General features: G+C 37.3%; 1 protein-coding gene across 3 annotated transcripts in view; it reads left to right on the top strand.

The window, feature by feature from the left end:
* The window catches only part of CDH10 (cadherin 10), a 98,742-nt gene that overhangs the window by 37,380 nt on the left and 44,023 nt on the right, over positions 1–17,339 (top strand). For all 3 annotated transcript variants that reach the window (XM_069853520.1, XM_069853518.1, XM_069853519.1), the window contains exon 2: positions 715–1,090. In XM_069853520.1, the coding sequence (XP_069709621.1) occupies positions 860–1,090 (231 nt within the window). In that variant the 5' untranslated portion in view covers positions 715–859. The remainder of the gene's footprint in view (positions 1–714; positions 1,091–17,339) is intronic.

Below are 17,339 nucleotides of genomic sequence, written 5' to 3'. Positions count from 1 at the left end.
AGGAGAGGCTTGACTCCTCTGTATGATATCAGTTCCCACAATGAGATTAATTTCAGTACTTATCAAAATTAGTTATTCAGGATACTTGCAAAACAGGCACTCATTTTTAAAATACTTCTTTCAGTTTAAGGCTAAGTTTGAATCACTCCATATTGCAAGATCATCTCAAGAACATTTTCTGTTTAAAAGTTCAGTTCTTGTCATGTTGTATTTCTTCTGATGCATATGATGTTCACTTTTAGCATTTAAAACGCCCTGGAGAACTGGTGTTTTACCATTTCCTTCTTTCTAAAACTACTTTGTGTTGGCTTTTCAGTTCTCTTGATAGTAAGATTAATAAAACACTGGAATTCTTGTAAATGAAACCAGGTGGAAAACATTTGAAGTCAAGGCAGCAATATTTAAAGTGTGAGTTTCAGCAATATTAATCCCCCGGTCTACATAAAGAACACTCTTAGAAGTTTCTAAATTGAAAGATTTTAATGGGGAAATAGTTGATCATATCAGGGCACTCTTACCCTTTCTTAGGAAATATTTTGACAGCAGCTACCTAACATATTCATGTTCTCCCTATTTGGATAACCTTTATATTCTTAACCAGATTGCTTTCTGTGTCATAATGTTTTGTATCTGCAGGGTACAGTAGCAAGAATGTTGGACACTAGGGAGTGAATGCATTTCAACTTACATTCCCTCTTCCCTCTTTATTTTCAGGATTTGGTTACTATGTACAGTTCAGAGATGAGTTGCTGGAAACTGCTTGGCTACACCAGCAACTAGAGACATAAAACAAGTCAAGAAAACCAAAACTATAGACGCCATCACTGACCAGCTTGGAGAACATCAACAGTGGAGAACTATGACAACACAGCAAGTCTTGTTACTTCTGTTGCTCTGGATGTGGCTGCCGCATCCCTGCCATACAGAAATGTTGTTCAGAAGGACTCCTGATCTCAGACCCAAAAGCTTTGGTGGACGTGCATCAGGGAATGATGGAAAAGCAATTCACCGTCAGAAGCGAGGCTGGATGTGGAACCAGTTTTTTCTTTTAGAGGAATACACAGGATCTGATTATCAGTATGTAGGCAAGGTAGGTTTCTCATTAGGTTTCTGTATAATTGTCAAGTTTACTTATCCTTCTACAGAACCCTAATTTCTCTGGTTTATTCTAATGTGTAAAAGCACATTACCAGGTGGTATGTTTGTCCTGCTAGAATCGCTAAATTAATATTGCAAGTTGAAGTTTTTCAGAAATATTTGAATTAAAGAAATTAAGCCATCTGACAAATTTGTTTGCTTTAGCAAATTGTACCTACCAGCAGCCCACTCACTCTCTCTTCTGTATCAAAATATAATACTTTATAATTTATTATAAAATTTATATAAAATATTTATTTTATTTTTATTATTTTATTTATATATTTATATATTCTTAGGTTTTATTATTTTATGTACATATATCTTTTTATTATTTTATTTCTATAAAATAATGTATTTTATAATTTATTATAAAATTATTTTTTCAACTATTGCTCTTTAAATATTTCATGTTTCCTACAAAATAAGACATTCCTTTTATATGCTTATGTTTGAAGAATGTAACCTATTTTGAAGAAAAAATATTTTTCCTCTTAAGCTCTCCCTGAATTTCTATGAACTACAGTGAATAAAATTCATTAACAGTGTGAATGAAACAAGGTGATTAGAAGTGAACTACAACAGAAGTCAGCAGAACAGCTCAAGTGACTGTGTAGGATACTAGATGCATACATAAAGGACAGTGGAAACATCATTTAAATTATTTTCAGTCAAGGCATGTTTTGCCATGTGATTTATTGAAAAATATATAATGGATAGTGCTACACTAATATTCAAATAAGCACAATTAATTAATTCACTCATAGGTACTAGTCAGCATCAATGATTGGTGATAAACAAAGAAATTACTACAATCCAGATTTTAATTTCTTACAAGGCTTTGAACTTTTAAAGCACTGCAGAGCATCATAGAACTATAGAAAGTTTTGGACTGGAAAGGCTCTTCGAGATCATCTAGTTCCAACATTCCTGCCATTGGCAGGGACACCTTCCATTAGATGAAGTTACTCAAAGCCTCATCAAACACCTCCAGGGGCATGATAACCATAACTTCTCTGGGCAACCTGTTCCAGTGCCTCACCACTCTCACTGTAAAAGATTTCTTCCTAATATCAAATCTAAATCTATCCTGTTTCAGCTTAAAATCATTGCACCTCTTCCTATCACTACACTCCCTGATTTATTGCAATACTGACTTGTTATAAACCAGAATAACTAAGTTGTAAGGCACCTTTGGAGATCATCTAGCCCAATCACCCTGCTCAAAGCAAGGTCAGCTAGAGCTTGCTCAGGACTATCTTGAAAAGTGGAGACTCCACAATGTCTCTGGGCACCCTGCTCAAGTGTTTGACCACCCACTTGGTAAGAAGCTTGTTTCTATTTTTAAAGGGAATTTCCTCTATTTCAATTTGTGCCTGTTGTCTCTTGTGCAGTCACCAGGCACCACTGAAAAGAGATGGGGTCTGTTTCTCTCACTCCTTCCCATTATGTATTTATATAAATTAATAATATACTTGCTGAGCTTTCTCTTCTCCAGGCTGAAGAGTCTCGGCCTCTCTTTTTATGAAAAATACGCTAGTTCCTTAGTCATCTTAGTGGCCTTTTGTTGGCCTTTCTCCAGCAGCTCTATATCTTTCTTCTATTTGGGAGCCCATAACTGGACACAGCGCTCCAGATGAGTCTCACCAGGGCAGAGCAGAGTGGAAGGATCGTATTTCTCAATCTCCTGGTAATGCTTTTTCTAATAGAGCCAAAAGCGTTAAATGAAAATGTAACAGTGCAAGCTTATGAATGAATAAAATGTGGTTTTGTTTCCACTTTTTAATTATAGCTTTGGGTGTGTAATTTTCGCACTAATATTTCAATGCTAGTGCATTCCCACAGATGTTTCCAAACCATATTAAGAGCCTTGTAAATAGTTCTTGTATTTATTTCATACACTTATCAGACATAAAGCCATGTCTTTCATGTATTCCAAAGTATCTGGACCAGTTCCTCAGTCCAGGTTTATGAAAATTGGTCTTCCCCACAGAATAAGAAGTACCACTGTATCAAAACACCATACTGTTGCATTTGGAAGTGCATTGCTCCCAGAAAATAAATAGCTTTGCAGAGCACCCTGAATTTCAAATTATTTAGACTCCTTCAGAAACTCAATGATTACTTCTTTTATTGCATTCTTTTTGAATATTTATGATCCCAATTCATAAAGTGTGACTGGTGTTACTTAATAATTTTCTTGCTGTCATGATGATTGAAAGAAGACTCTTTAAAGGGAAAAGGGTTAACATTTTTACAGGCTTGCTCATCTGCATTAGAAAAAGAGAGAGATGTTGATAAACACAGAAGTACTTTAGCTGAGAGAACACAAGCATTTGCAAATTGGAAGTGATAAATAAAGATAAGGAAAATGGCAAATAAATAATACAGAACTGAGAAGAAACTTGAGGAGCAGTTAAGACTGCACTTTCTCCTTTTTTTCTCTGCTTAGGGCAAAAAAGTTGTTTATTTGAGCAAGCAAATTTAAAATTTACCTGAGTATATAAAGTTATCCTATATTAATTTTCTGACAAGTTTGGGAAAAGTGTAGAAAATACATGCAAAATGAAGACTATCATAGCTTTATATTTGCATGGGGATGGTTTTACACAAAGGAAGCAAAATGAAACACAGATGATACGTGCAGCTAAAAACTGATTGTTATGCTAATATTTTTTGTTGAAACTATCAAATTATTAGAGACAAAAAAAAAAAAGAATAAAATCTTGGTACATAAACTTTATAATAGCAACCTCTTTTCCCTGGAGTTATACTCATCTTTCCAAAGGCCATTTGGGTTGTAGAGTCAAAACATTTCTTGACGTTTCCTTTCATCTGATTTTACCTGAAGCCAAAATTATCTAGATAGGCAAGTAACATAAAATGCCACTGTCCTGTTAATTTCTCTGCAACATATTTGGAGATGGTGTTTGGAAGTTACAATTCAGTCCTTTGTTGGCATTGACTAGGAGAGAATGTTAGTCATGGAGAGATTTTAGTTAAAAATACGTACTAAGTGTAATTTTTAAAGCTTACAATAATAGTGAGATAACAAACATTAATCTCCAGTGAAAGGATCAACAGAAATTCCAAAATTTAAGCTAACAGATGCATCTAAATTTGTGATTTACATCTGCTTGCTTTCTGAGCTCATGATTGATATATTTTTTCTTGATATTTATCCTGTATCTGTATATCTTTCAAGGGAGCTTGAAAACTGTTGAATATCATATTACTCTTGAAAACAGTGTCTACAAATCACGATACAATTTATGGGTTCATTTCTTCACTGTTTAAGTCAGCTTGAGAATGTTCTACTAGAATAATATGATGGAAATAAGGTTCAATGAATGAATGGGATATGTGAACCAGTAACAGCTGAAGAGTCCCTCATTTATGTCGATCATGCTTGTAAAATGGTGACTAAGTACATATTGTCTGATTATGGACATTGACTGGTTGCTTCAGCTCAGTATTTGTTATTGCTATAAGAAAGCTGTATGTTCATCCTTTCCATCATGTAATACACAGCATCTTGAGGGTAGAAATCAAAACGATGTAAGTGAATTTTGTGTATGCAGAGCTTCAAATAGTAATTACAATGGCATTTCCTAGTAAAAGTTGAAACCATAAAAAAGAGCTGCATGGGAAACCAGACCTGTATACATATTGCACAATTTATCTTTGAGCCATCTTTGCAAAAATATACAAGAGGACAGATATTCTGAGAAAATGTACTTTTCCCCCTTTCAGAGAAGTAATGCAGGGATGTTCAAAAAGAAGCTTAAACCTCATATGAGAAAAGACAATTTATATATATATTTGGGGTTGTCATTATGCTTAATACTTCCTTTATGTCTTTTTCTATTCAGAAAGTCTATGCATGCTCTATTACTCTTCTTCCACATACCAAAAGCTGATTCATAATTTTTATTTCTTTTGTTTGTGCATAGTTTTAAGGCTCATTTATTATTATTCTCATAAAAATGGTGCAATTACAAACCTTTATGCATTTTCAAACTAGTTCTGAAAGTTTTCAGTTTATTTTGAGTATAAAACATTTTTCTTGTAAATCTAAAATAATGATCTAATAATTGTCACCTACAGGAAGCACTACCATGTACCAACAGTATCTTAATTCATAGTCATTCAAAATTTATAAATAAATTCTTCATCCATATAAAGGTTCATTTCCTTATTTATTATTTCACCAGGTCTTGCAATTTATTTCATTCTGGTGGATATTTTTTTCCCATTTTGCTTTCTGAGATAGTGACTTTTTCCAGCAATTTCCATCACAGTAGTTTTATTACATAAAGGATCAATTGACATGAATTTTGAATTGTGATTTGCTGTGTGTAGGACTCAGCTGCCAAGACAAAAGAAGACAGCTTGTCCTTTAACAGTTTCTGCTTGGGATTTTTTTGATGTAACTCTACTGGATGCAAAAAACCAAGTTTTTCACAGTTGTGTATCTTCAAAAATATTATCTCATTAAAGATACTACAGTGTGATAGAATTGACACTTGAGACACAACATTTAGAAAATTATTTCTTCCTCGGCAAAACTTAACACATAAGCTGTGAAGAGGGGCATTGAAGGCCCCAGTTTATGGGAAGGATAGGAATGCTAGGTTTTGGTGGTACATCTGTGGGCTCCTAGATATTGCAGTCAAGAGTGTCAGAGTGAAATATATTTCAATTTGTTTATTTTTTGAAGATCTAGTTCTTTTTACCTCTTCTGTGCTCCAGAATACAGGAACTATGATAGCTTCTCAAAACACATGCTACAAGTGTTCTTATTCCTTAACAACTGAGTCATCAATCTTCCTGTAAGATTGCTCTGGAGTCTCATTGATTCCCAGTGAGTGCTGAGAAGATATTCTTTCTCAAACTCTGTTGGGAACTACCTTACTAGAGCGTTTATGACTGCAACTGGTTAGATTCATCATCTACTCTTAATTTAAGTGCGCAGATGGTTTGTATTTTCTTTTTGCAGAAGGACTATTCTCCTGGAAACCTCAGTGTATATTGGAGTCCCTGACTCCTTGTGTTATTAAACAGTAGCAGAAGGTACTGGTGGCAAAGAGCTGACCTGGCTGAATAGTAATTTTTTATGCCCATAACGAATGAATTATTAATATTTGTTAGCTACGGTACTGGATGTATCCCTACAAGGCACTAGGTTTTGCTGGATGACACAGAACAGAATTTATAGAGAGTTGCTATGGAATGCAAAGACTTTGTGAAGATGGAAAAGCCAGAGCTGTCGCATGCCTGAATTGAAACCCAGATAGATTTGTACAAAGGTTGTGGAGTCCCAGCCCTGGACAGATGTCTGTATTTCTCAAGAGTGTTGTCTGGTAACAAGGGAAAAGGGCTTGGGTCATTTTGGGAGGGCATACTGAAACAGGGAATGAAAGGGTTAACCAACAGAGGCATTAAGTAACAAGAATTGAAGACATTCTTCAAAACAAGGCATTCTTCAAAACAAGGACATGTTAACAGGAACAGGGTGCCCAGGCAGAAGCTGTACAGCTGTGCTTCAGTGAGAAAGGAGGCTACCCAAGGCTAACAGGTTCTGTGGTTTGAAACACAGCCATAATAAATTCCTGACAATAATTGTAATTGTAACACCCTTTTAGTGAATTAATTGTAAATAGAAACTGAGGATAGATGTTGCAATGCAGTTTTGTCCCTCTTGGGGACCTTAGTGTCAGTATTTATTTTATGAAGAAGAAATACTGGATGTGTTGAATGCCTCTCTGCTTAAAATCAATCCCTATGACCAAACAGGTAGACTACTTGGGTATTGTACATTTTCTCTAAAATCGTAAATTCAATAGGACCACTCATCCAACTAGAACCACCTAGCACTGCAAAAGAAATATTTCATAATACCAGTGAGGCCTTATAGGATGATGGCAGCTCAAAGTGTCAAGTGAGGTATTTGAAGACATATAGCATGGGTCAGGAAGGAAGGAAGGACCTCTATAGGACCATGAGTATTAGATAGTTTTACCCTGTTAATGCTTATTAATTGAAATGCAAAGCATGGAAACTGCAACACATCCCCCAAAAAACATGAAGTGGCTTTAATCATTATTCTTTTTTTCCCCTTAAAGAAAAACTAAAGAAAAAGAAAAAGTAGAGGAAGCTGCTAAGAAACATTAAATTCTGCTTAACAGAGTTATTATACAGTTGAAAATTAAATGAACTCCCTAGTCCTTGCTGATGAAAATGACCCTTCACAGGCATTTACATGCTTTCTGCTTCAAGCACGCATTTTACATATTACTACTGTTACATTTAACTTCTGATGTAAAGTGCTAAATTGTATTTCCTATTTGCTATCATATGCTGCCCGCAGAGTTTTACCTTCCCTGATTCAGACTTTCCCCAAGACACCCACTCGTGGCTGAGTTGCTCAGCTGTGCCATGTGCTAGGGCTCTTGCAGCTGAGTGGAATTGTCTGTAGCCAGTGCAGCACAGCCCCTGGTACTCTGCACAGGGGCTACATGTGCAGCTACGTCTACACCAACACCTGCATAACTGCACTTTATATGATAACTTATAGTTCATCTATATTAAACCATTTTTTTTTAAATTTCCTTTTCCATGTGTCAATAGCTCTCAATATTGTAGAATGAGACACTATGCTCAATCTGCTATGCGTGCTTCACAAATAATGCTTTCAAAACATTGTGTAGTTTTCATATCATGATTTTATACGTCCACCTAATTGCTTTCATGTTCTTACCCCTTATGGAAATACTTTCAAGTCTAGTCAGAATCTAATGCAAATATGAGTATGGACTAGTAGTGAATATTGTTTGCTCTTTTTCTCTCAAGTAACTGAAAGCTACATCTAATGGTGTTCAGTGCTACAAGGTAGTAATGTAAATGCCAGCAACTGATAGAATGTATGCATGGTTTAATGAAAACCTGCTAGTTTTGATACAAAAGCGAAGAAGAGATTCAACTTCTCTGTTTTTCTGTTTTTACTAATTGATACTTGAGTGCAAGTCATTCATAAATATATTCCATTTTTGTTTCCAAAGAAGAACAAAAGCAGGTTCCTTGTGACCATAATTTAGAATCAAAATGTGGAACCTCAAACTGTGATCTAATATGGATCTAATATGTCAGAGAGATTTTGTGTGTGTTTGTGTATTGTTTTGATCAGCTCACATTTAAGTTTCAGCTAAGGAAGGTTTTCTTTTCTGAGTGCAAGAGATGTCTACAAAAGTAGTGGTGGTAGTTACGTTATAAATAATACATGGAATAAAGGCAAGTGGTCAGTATGGTCCTACTAGTCCTGTAGTAAGTTTCCTGCCGCTACCTTTCTCAGTCTCTGAGAAAACTATTTTAAAACAGTTGCTTTTTTTTCCCCCTAATAAACCCAATAGTAATGATCTACCATTTTAAAACTAATTTGTGACAGAGACTGTTTTGCTGTGTGCAAGCACCAAGTGCAATAGCTTCAATCAATTGATGTGAAGATTTAGGGGGAAGATAGTCTAAGTTATAGGCAACTTACCAGCAGGTGCAAAATCACCAATAAGATTCATTTTGCTGTCTTCGCAGAGAAGAGTTATAGCTCTTTTGGGTGGTTTCCAGACTCTGAGTTTGTGCATGATTATGCATTGCACTTAAAATAGCATCATGCTTCAAAATAGTATAAGAAACATGAAAGTACTCTAGTCTGAATTCTCTGGTTTCTTTCAGTTAAATTTCTCTTTGAATTTTAAAATTGTATCTACTTGTCACAAAAAGGTACTCCAAAAAGGAAAGAACTGATAAAACTGAAAGGATTTATAGTTAAAGCCATAGCTCAGGAAAAGTTGTCCACTTCATCACAGTACATTTGTTCACTCAGGGAATTAAAAAATATAACAGAAGAGGGAGCTTTGGAAATATTTGACCTACACCTTGTTTGAAATGATAAATATATGTATAACCAATTGCTTCAACCACAATTCAAAGGCTGATGCTTTAGGGCCTTTTCTTTAACGCTCTTGATTTTTTTTTTTAAATCAGACGCAGATGACCTTTTAAGTATCCTATATACACAGACAGTAAGGAAGAGCTGGGGGTAATACTGAGGGAAAATTGGTGACTTGCAACAAAATACCCATGAGGGAGAGAGTTCTAAGAAGTTAAAATTTGATGTTTACCCTTTTAAAATGTCTTCCTGAAGGTAATTAAAAATAAGCAGAACCAAAAAGGCTGTAATGGCAAGTTCTTTCAAACTCTCCAATGCTTTATACTCAGAGGCAGTGAGTAACTATACAGTCAATGTATCTGAGGTCCCTGGAAGATAAAGTAGGATTTGTTTGTTAGGGCAAACAAGCATCATTGTCCAACTCATCAGTGTTACTCCCTCAAACTGAATTATTTCTGTTTCCTGAGTCTTTTAACAGTTATTTACCTAAGAGTGTTAAAGGAGAGAAAAAGTTGCTCTCTAATTTGACAATATTTAGGTTTGTAGAAGTTTTAAATGTGCAATCATCGATTAGTTCATATGGTCTTCAAGTCTGAGAACACAGACTTTCTTGTTTTCATTAAAAAGATTCAATTCACAGGCCATCTGGTTGCCTGAAATGCCAGTGCAAGTTACCTTTCATGTCTGAATAGACCTAAAAACTTAGAAAAGCATTAATGAATAGTTGTCTTGGCGTGCTAAAAGTGATGTCCAGACTGTATGCATCATCTAGGTGGAAAATATGAATGAAAGAAGGAACACAATAATCTGGGACAGTAATGATATTGTACTTCAAAGATTACGTCTTGCAAAGATTACTGCCTGCACTGTAAGACTTGGATGGCTGGGTACGCAAAATTTCTGTGGAAAAAAACTGGATACTTCCAAGAACACATAAAAGTTAAAGAAAATCTCAGTGCCCCGTTGCAATTCTGTTCATTTCTTCTATTCCCATTCCCCTTTTCCTAGTTGCAGAAAAGCCTTGCTACTTCTTGTTGGCTTTCACTGATACTCTGTACCTCTATTTCATTTTCTACATCAATGGTCTTCAGTGCAGTTATGCTACCTGGATTTAACATTATTGTTAATGTAAAATAATGCATTGAATTAACTTTGCTTGGCTCAGAGCATCACAGAATCACAGAATCACAGAATCATAGAATCATTGAATAGTTTTGGTTGGAAGGGACCTTAAAGATCATCTAGTTCCAACCTCCATGCCATGAGCAGGGACATCCACTAGATCAGGCTGCCCAAGGCCTCATCCAGCCTGCCCTTGAACACCTTCAGGGATGAGGCAGCCACAAATTCCCTGAGCAGCCTGTTCCAGTGCCTCACTACTCTCATGGTGAAGAAATTCTTTCTAATGTCTAGCCTAAATCTCCCTTCTCCAGTTTATACCCATTGCCCCTAGTCTTCTTAGGTCAGTTTAGGTGACAGACCATTCTCTGTGTGTCAGGAGTGGCATGTTTTCTACTGAAAACCAAATAAAATAAATGTAATAGCTAGAGGATTACTGAGTGACGTGATGCTGAAAAGAGCTGCATGGGCTTAATCAGGGTTTATCATTTAAGAATAATGGTAGAGATTTCAGTAATACTCATGTATTTGGTAGGAGAGTATAATGATGTACTATAGAAAACAAAGTCATTGAAGGAGTAAGAAATATTATTTCAAGTGCCATGTAAGGCTGTGTACCATAAAAGAGAATTAAGAAGATTTCCAGGAACAGAGTAGAATTCTTTTTATTGCCAAAACAAGAAAGTAGGAACGAATAGTGCACAAGGCAAGAACTAAAGCTTCATGAAACTGGGACTAATTCTGGGGAAAAAAAAGAGAATGCAAAAGCTCTCTGTGGTTCTAAAAAGAAAATAAAAATAATAGAATGTTTTGGTATAAATGATAAAGCAGCAAGTTATGCTAAACGAAGGAGATTTTTTTTTAAAAAGAAAAAGAAAGTGATTGAGGAGCCAACAAGAAGTGCTCTGATGGACTTCATGTTCACCAGAAAGTAGGGCATCATTGATGATATGAAAGTCATAGGTAGCTTTGCCTGCAGTGACCATGAGATCGTGGAGTTGAGGATCCTGAGGGGAGAGAGCACGGTGAAAAGCAAACTCACAATACTACTCTTGAGGAGAGCAGACTTTGGTCTTTTCAAAGATCTATTCAGAAGAGTCCCATGGGATAAGGCCCTAGAGTGAAAAGAAGCCCACAAAAAGCTGTTTAATATACAAAGATAATCACCTCTAAGTTCAAGACAGCTCCATCCCAGTGACTAAGAAGTAGGGCAAAATTCCAGTAGGCCTGCGTGGATGAACAAGGAGCTCTTGGCCAAACTCAAATACTCAAATGAAAGCAAGGACAGGTAACCTGGGAGGAATACCGAAACAATGCCCAAGCAGCCAGGGATGAAGTTAGGACAGCTAAGAATTGCATCTGGCTAGAGATGTCAAAGACAACAAGAAGAGTTTCTGTAAGTACATAGCAGACAAAGACTAGGGGAAATGTGGGCCCATTACTTAATGAGATGGAGGACCTGACTACACAGGAAATGAAGAAGATGGTAGTACCAAAACCACTCTTTGCCTCAGTCTTTACTAGCAAGACCAGCCTTCAAGAATCCCACATCCCAGACACCAGGGAGAAAGGTCGGTGCAAGGAATGCATATCCTTGGTAGAAGAGGATCAGACCAAGGAATACTTGAGCAAACTGGACCACCATATGTCCATCAGCCTTGATTGGATGAACCTTTGTGTGTTGAAGGAGCTGGCAGATTTGTTGAAAGGCCACTCTCTAAAATCTTTCACCTATCATGGTGACTAGAAGAACCCAAAGACTGAAATAATGCAATTGTCAGCCTATTTTCAGAAAGGTCAAGAAAGAGCACCTCAGCAACTACAGGCCAGTCAACTTCACCTCAGTCTCTGCAAAGGTGATGGAACGGTTCATCCTGGAAACCATTTCCAAGCACAATAAAACCAAGAAAATTATCAGAAGTCAGTGTGGCTTTACCAGGGGAAGTCACACTTGATCAGCTTGATAACCACCTCTGATGAAACAGCTGGCCCGTATGATAAAGGGAGAGCAATGGATATTGTCTGTTTGTACTTCTGTAAGGCCTTTGACACTGTGTCCCATAAGCTCCTCATAGAGAAGATGTTGATGTGCAGGCTGGATGAGCAGACTCTGAGGTGGACTGAAAACTGAGTTAATAACCAGGTCCAGAGGACACTGAGCAGTGGTGCAAAGTTTAGTTGGAGGCCAGTAGCCAGTGGTATACCCGAGGGACTAACATCATGTGCAGTCCTGTTTAACATCTTTATTAATGATCTGGATGATGGGACAGATTTTACCCTCAGACAGTTGGCAAATGACTGAGACGAGTGGCTGATGGATCATGCTGCCGTCCAGAAGGACCTCAACAGCCTAGAGAAATGGGCTGGCAGGAACCTCATGAAGTTCAACAAGAGAAATTGTGAAGTCCTGCATCCGTGGAGGAACTACTCCAGGCACCAGTATACACTGGGAGCTGACCAGCTCTAAAACAGCTTGGCAGGAAAGGACCTAGTGTTTCTACAGGATAACGGATTGAATATGCCCTTGCCACAAAGAATGATGATGACTGTATTAGGCCAAGTATTGTTAGCAGGTTAAGAGAGGGGATCCTTCCCCTCTACTCAGCACTGTTGAGGTTCCACTGACTTCACTGTGATATATAATGAAGCCAGGATTGATCCAAGACATCTTTGTTGTTTGAAATCTTATAGCATTAGATAGAGTAACAGTTAAGATTCATCAGTAGTTTCCTGAAATGTACTAAAAATAGGTCTGCTTTCTCCGTTTTCTTCTCTTCCTTCCCTTGGGATTTAATTTAACAATATACTGTGTTATCATAGATATCACTGTTTTGAAGATTATAAAAATATTCCCTTAATGTTTTTCATTACTTAATTCTGATATACACCCGTCATCTTAGCTGACATTTTCCACTTCCTAGGCTGACATTGTCATTTAGTTCTCTGTGGTACATTCACATTAAACTTCCAGAGGGCAGACTTTGGACTGTTCAGAAGGCTGGTTGACAAAGTCCCATGGGAGACAGTCCTTAAGGGCAAGGGAGCCCATGAGGACTGGGTGCTTTTCAAAAAGGAAATCTTAGCAGCTCAGGAGTAAACTGTCCCCATGTTCTGGAAAATGAGCCAGCAGGGGAAAAAAACAGCTTTGTTGAGCAGGGAGATCTTGAGGGACATCAAAAAGAAGAAGAATGTCTATGAACTTTGGAAGAAGGGACAGGCATCTTGGGTGGGCTACAGGGAGGAAGTGAGGCAGAGAAAATTTAGGATGGCTAAGGCCCAACTAGAGCTCAGGTTGGCCAAGTCAGTGAAAGGTAACAAAAAAACTTTCTATAAATAAACAATAAAAGGAGGACCAGGGGGAATATTCAGTCCCTATTGGATGCAAATGGAACAACTGCGACAAGGGATGAGGACAAGGCTGAGGTACTTAACACCTTCTTTGTCTCAATCTTTAACAGTAAGGAAAATTGTTCCCTGTGTGTACATACGCAGGAGTTAGAGGACCAGAACAAAACTCCCGTGATCCAAGAGGAGGTGATTAGAAACTTGCTTGCCCAGCTAGACACTCACAAGTCTATGGGGCCAGATGGGATCCATCCAAGAGTTGGATTGAGGGAGCTGGTGGATGTGCTGGCCAAACCCCTTTCCATTATCTTCCAGCAGTCCTGGCTGACTGGGGAAGTCCCACTGGACTGCAGGCTGGCTGATGTTGTGCCCATCTACAAGGAGGATCGCAGGGAGGACTCGGGAAACTACAGGCCTGTCAGTCTGACCTCAGTGTCAGGAAAAGTCACGGAACAGGTGATCTTGAGCGCTATCATGAAGCACATGCAAGAGAACTGAGTGATCAGGCCCAATCAACACAGGTTCATGAAAGACAGGTCTTGACAAACTAACCAGATCACCTTCTGTGACAAAGTGACTTGCCTACTGGACAAGGGAAAGGCTGTGGATGTGGTCTTCTTGGACTTCAGTAAAGCCTTTGACACAGTTTCTCACAGCATTCTGCTTGAGAAACCGTCAGCCTCTGGCCTGGACAGGCGCACACTCTCCTGGGTGGAAAACTGGTTGGATGGCCGGGCCCAGAGAGTGGTGGTAAATGGTGTGAAATCCAGCTGGAGGCCAGTGACAAGTGGGGTTCCCCAGGGCTCAGTGTTGGGTCCAGCCCTGTTCAATGTCTTTATCAAGGGAGGGGAATGGCTTCAAGCTCCACCAGGGGAGGTTCAGGCTGGACATCAGGAAGAAATTTTTTATGGAAAGGGTCATTGGCACTGGAACAGGCTGTCCAGGGAGGTGGTTGAGTCACCATCTCTGGAGGTATTTAAAAGACAGGTGGATGAGGTGTTGAGGGGCATGGTTTAGTGGTTGATAGGAATGGTTGGACTCAATGATCCTGTAGGTGTTTTCCAACCTAGTGATTCTGTGATTCTGTGATTCGTTGTCCCTAAGTATACCTCTTCCAAAGATGCTTACACTTTAGAATATTCATGAGGAGAATATGCACACACAGTAAGGCAGAAAATATTCACAGCTCTTACCAATTTACATGTTACAGTGATTTCAGCTGGAAACAAACGCAATCTTTTTTTAAAATGTTTTAAAATGGCCTCCAGCAGTAAGTAGAATGAACTAAGCACCACTATTCTTAACAGTGTTTTGTATTTGTTTAAAAAATGCAATGCTTTTATGTATAGTGCATTAGGGTATATAAAAATAATGTTTTAATGGTTATTTTGTTAACAACTAGGCTCCTTAAGTAAAAACACATATGTAGGCTATAATGGAAAAGTTCTGAAGAAAAAAAAATTGCCTAGCATTGCTTTTTAATTACCTCTGTTCCTTGGTGGAATAGTGAGATTGTTCTGGTAACTACTTAATCCTTTAAACAATATTTAGTACTATTTTTTATTTTAGTCCAGAACCAGGCAAACAACATAAAAAATTGCATGGTAAAAGAAAAAACAAAAATAACCCCAAACCACAACAAATCAAACCAGAATAGCAGACAGAGGTCAAGATGTTTCCCCCGCTTTAACACAGGAATTCCCTTAGGCCTGTTCATACCAAATCATCTAAATAGGTATTAGGTCAAGCTGCCAGAAACTAAGGGTGCTTCAGTTTCAGTCAGCTTTCTACTTTCTGTCTTGACCTAATCTATGGTCTATACTTATTACATTAAAATTGGAAGAGAACATGCATATTGGCTCATGCAAGAACTCTTTGGTGTATGAAATTTAATCAGTCTCTAGTTTGTGTTAGTGCAATGCTTGTGTGTGTTCTGTATTGGAAGCTGCAACAGTCTAATGAAGCCAAAACTTTCTTGTTCTATCTCTCGGAACATCAGGTAAAGATCTTGGCTTGAGAAGGAAGTCTAATTATTGGCACATTGACTGAGTGCATCTACATAAGACTGCTGTTCATATGATGTCATAAAAAAAGAAACTGCCCTTCTCAGCTCAGTTGAAATGCTAGAAGAATTTGTCAGCGACAGGACCGTCTACTGTCTGTAGATTGTGAATCCTCCTTTTAGAATAAGCTACAATAATGGGGAAAATAAGCAAGTGTAGTGATGAAAAAATACCTCCACTGTATCACTAGTTTGTGGAAACTGAGAATCTTGCAGATGATATCACTTGGTAGTGATGATTGTAAGGAGCTGGGAAAACAATATTTCTAATCGTGTGATAGACATTGCTTCACCAGAGATGTGTAAAGGAGTCCTAAAATTATTATTAATTTTAATTTATCTCTGACTGTTTTAAAACCTTTGTAGGAAGAAACAAAAACCTTAAATAGCAAGGAATTACTGTAATCTTTTCCAATAGAAATGACAACAACGATTCCCATCTTTCCTTTGGATAAGGAATCAAGTTAAAGTAAACTAATATAATCTGTAAGTGCTCTGCAGACTGGAGTTTTTAACTTCTGTTTGTTGCTCCTTCTCAGCAAGCAAAAGAATTTCAAAGCATTCCTCATCATGCATTACTTGTTATGCTTCCATTTTAGTTTGCTTTATCTATCCCATTCTCACAAAAATTTCATTTTGCAATATGCCCTTTTCCTTTCCTGTCTCCTTTTTTTACATAGCACGCAATAGCACAGGACTGGCAAAGTGACAATGTAACCGAGTGAGAAAATTAAATGTGTGACATGTCTCATTAAAACTTAGTGCAAATTCTTGCCTCACTGAAGACAGTTGCTTTAAATGTTACCTTGAGGACGAAGTGAAATAAATGAATCTCTTTGGTGAGTAAAATCTGGCTCAAAGCCATGACAGTTAAATCTAGCAACTAAGAGAATACTGCACAGGACATAAACTAATCTGAAAATCTTTTAGAACAAGTGCAGTTAATGTTAAACAACTGCATAATTTGATAGTTAATTCATGATGCTTAAGATATAAATACCTCCATTGAGGAAATTGTCTATCAATTTTTCTTTGCTGGTTTCAGATCAAATCCACACACTGTTGTGATTATATTTAGAGAGATTATCATTATTATTCTGCAAAGCACCCAGTGAAGGTGCTAATATTATATGTGCTGTAGAAAACTTAAGAGTGAAATTGTGAATGCTTCCACAACTGCATTTTGGCATCACGTGCCTAATCTTAGAAAAAAGCTAACAGATTACCATCTGTCCTGTAACTTGTCCTCAGAATTAGGAGAAATTCAGGACTTATTTGAACAAAATCTAAAAGATAGTATAATTCAGGAGTACACTGAGGTTTCATTGTTACTGCAATATTGGATTAAATTGAAATGTTGACAAACATATTGCAGAAGACAGGAGGAAAAAAAACCATCTTCTATATTATGCAAACAATAATGGCTATTATAAAGTAGGAGAGTAAAAATATATTTAGTGAGGTAGTATTAGAATAGCCTTTCCTTTGGGAAGGACTAAAGGAAAATGTAAACTGTATTTGAAGCGGTTCTACACAGAGACATATCAAATTAAATTTTAAAGAAACAAAAAAAAAAACAAAAAACCCAAATTGAACTGTACTTATGACTACAATAAGAATTCAGACTAAAAGCTGATTTGTTAATACAGTCATTATCTAGTCTCTAGTTATCTGAATACCAATCACTAAAAACTCATAGAAGGACTTCTGAATCTGAAATTCAAATAGAAA

Source organism: Phaenicophaeus curvirostris, chromosome 3 (assembly GCF_032191515.1).
Source record: "Phaenicophaeus curvirostris isolate KB17595 chromosome 3, BPBGC_Pcur_1.0, whole genome shotgun sequence".
NCBI lineage: Eukaryota > Metazoa > Chordata > Aves > Cuculiformes > Cuculidae > Phaenicophaeus > Phaenicophaeus curvirostris.
The sequence above is the reverse complement of the archived record's forward strand: the minus strand, read 5'-3'. Positions and strand labels throughout refer to the sequence as shown.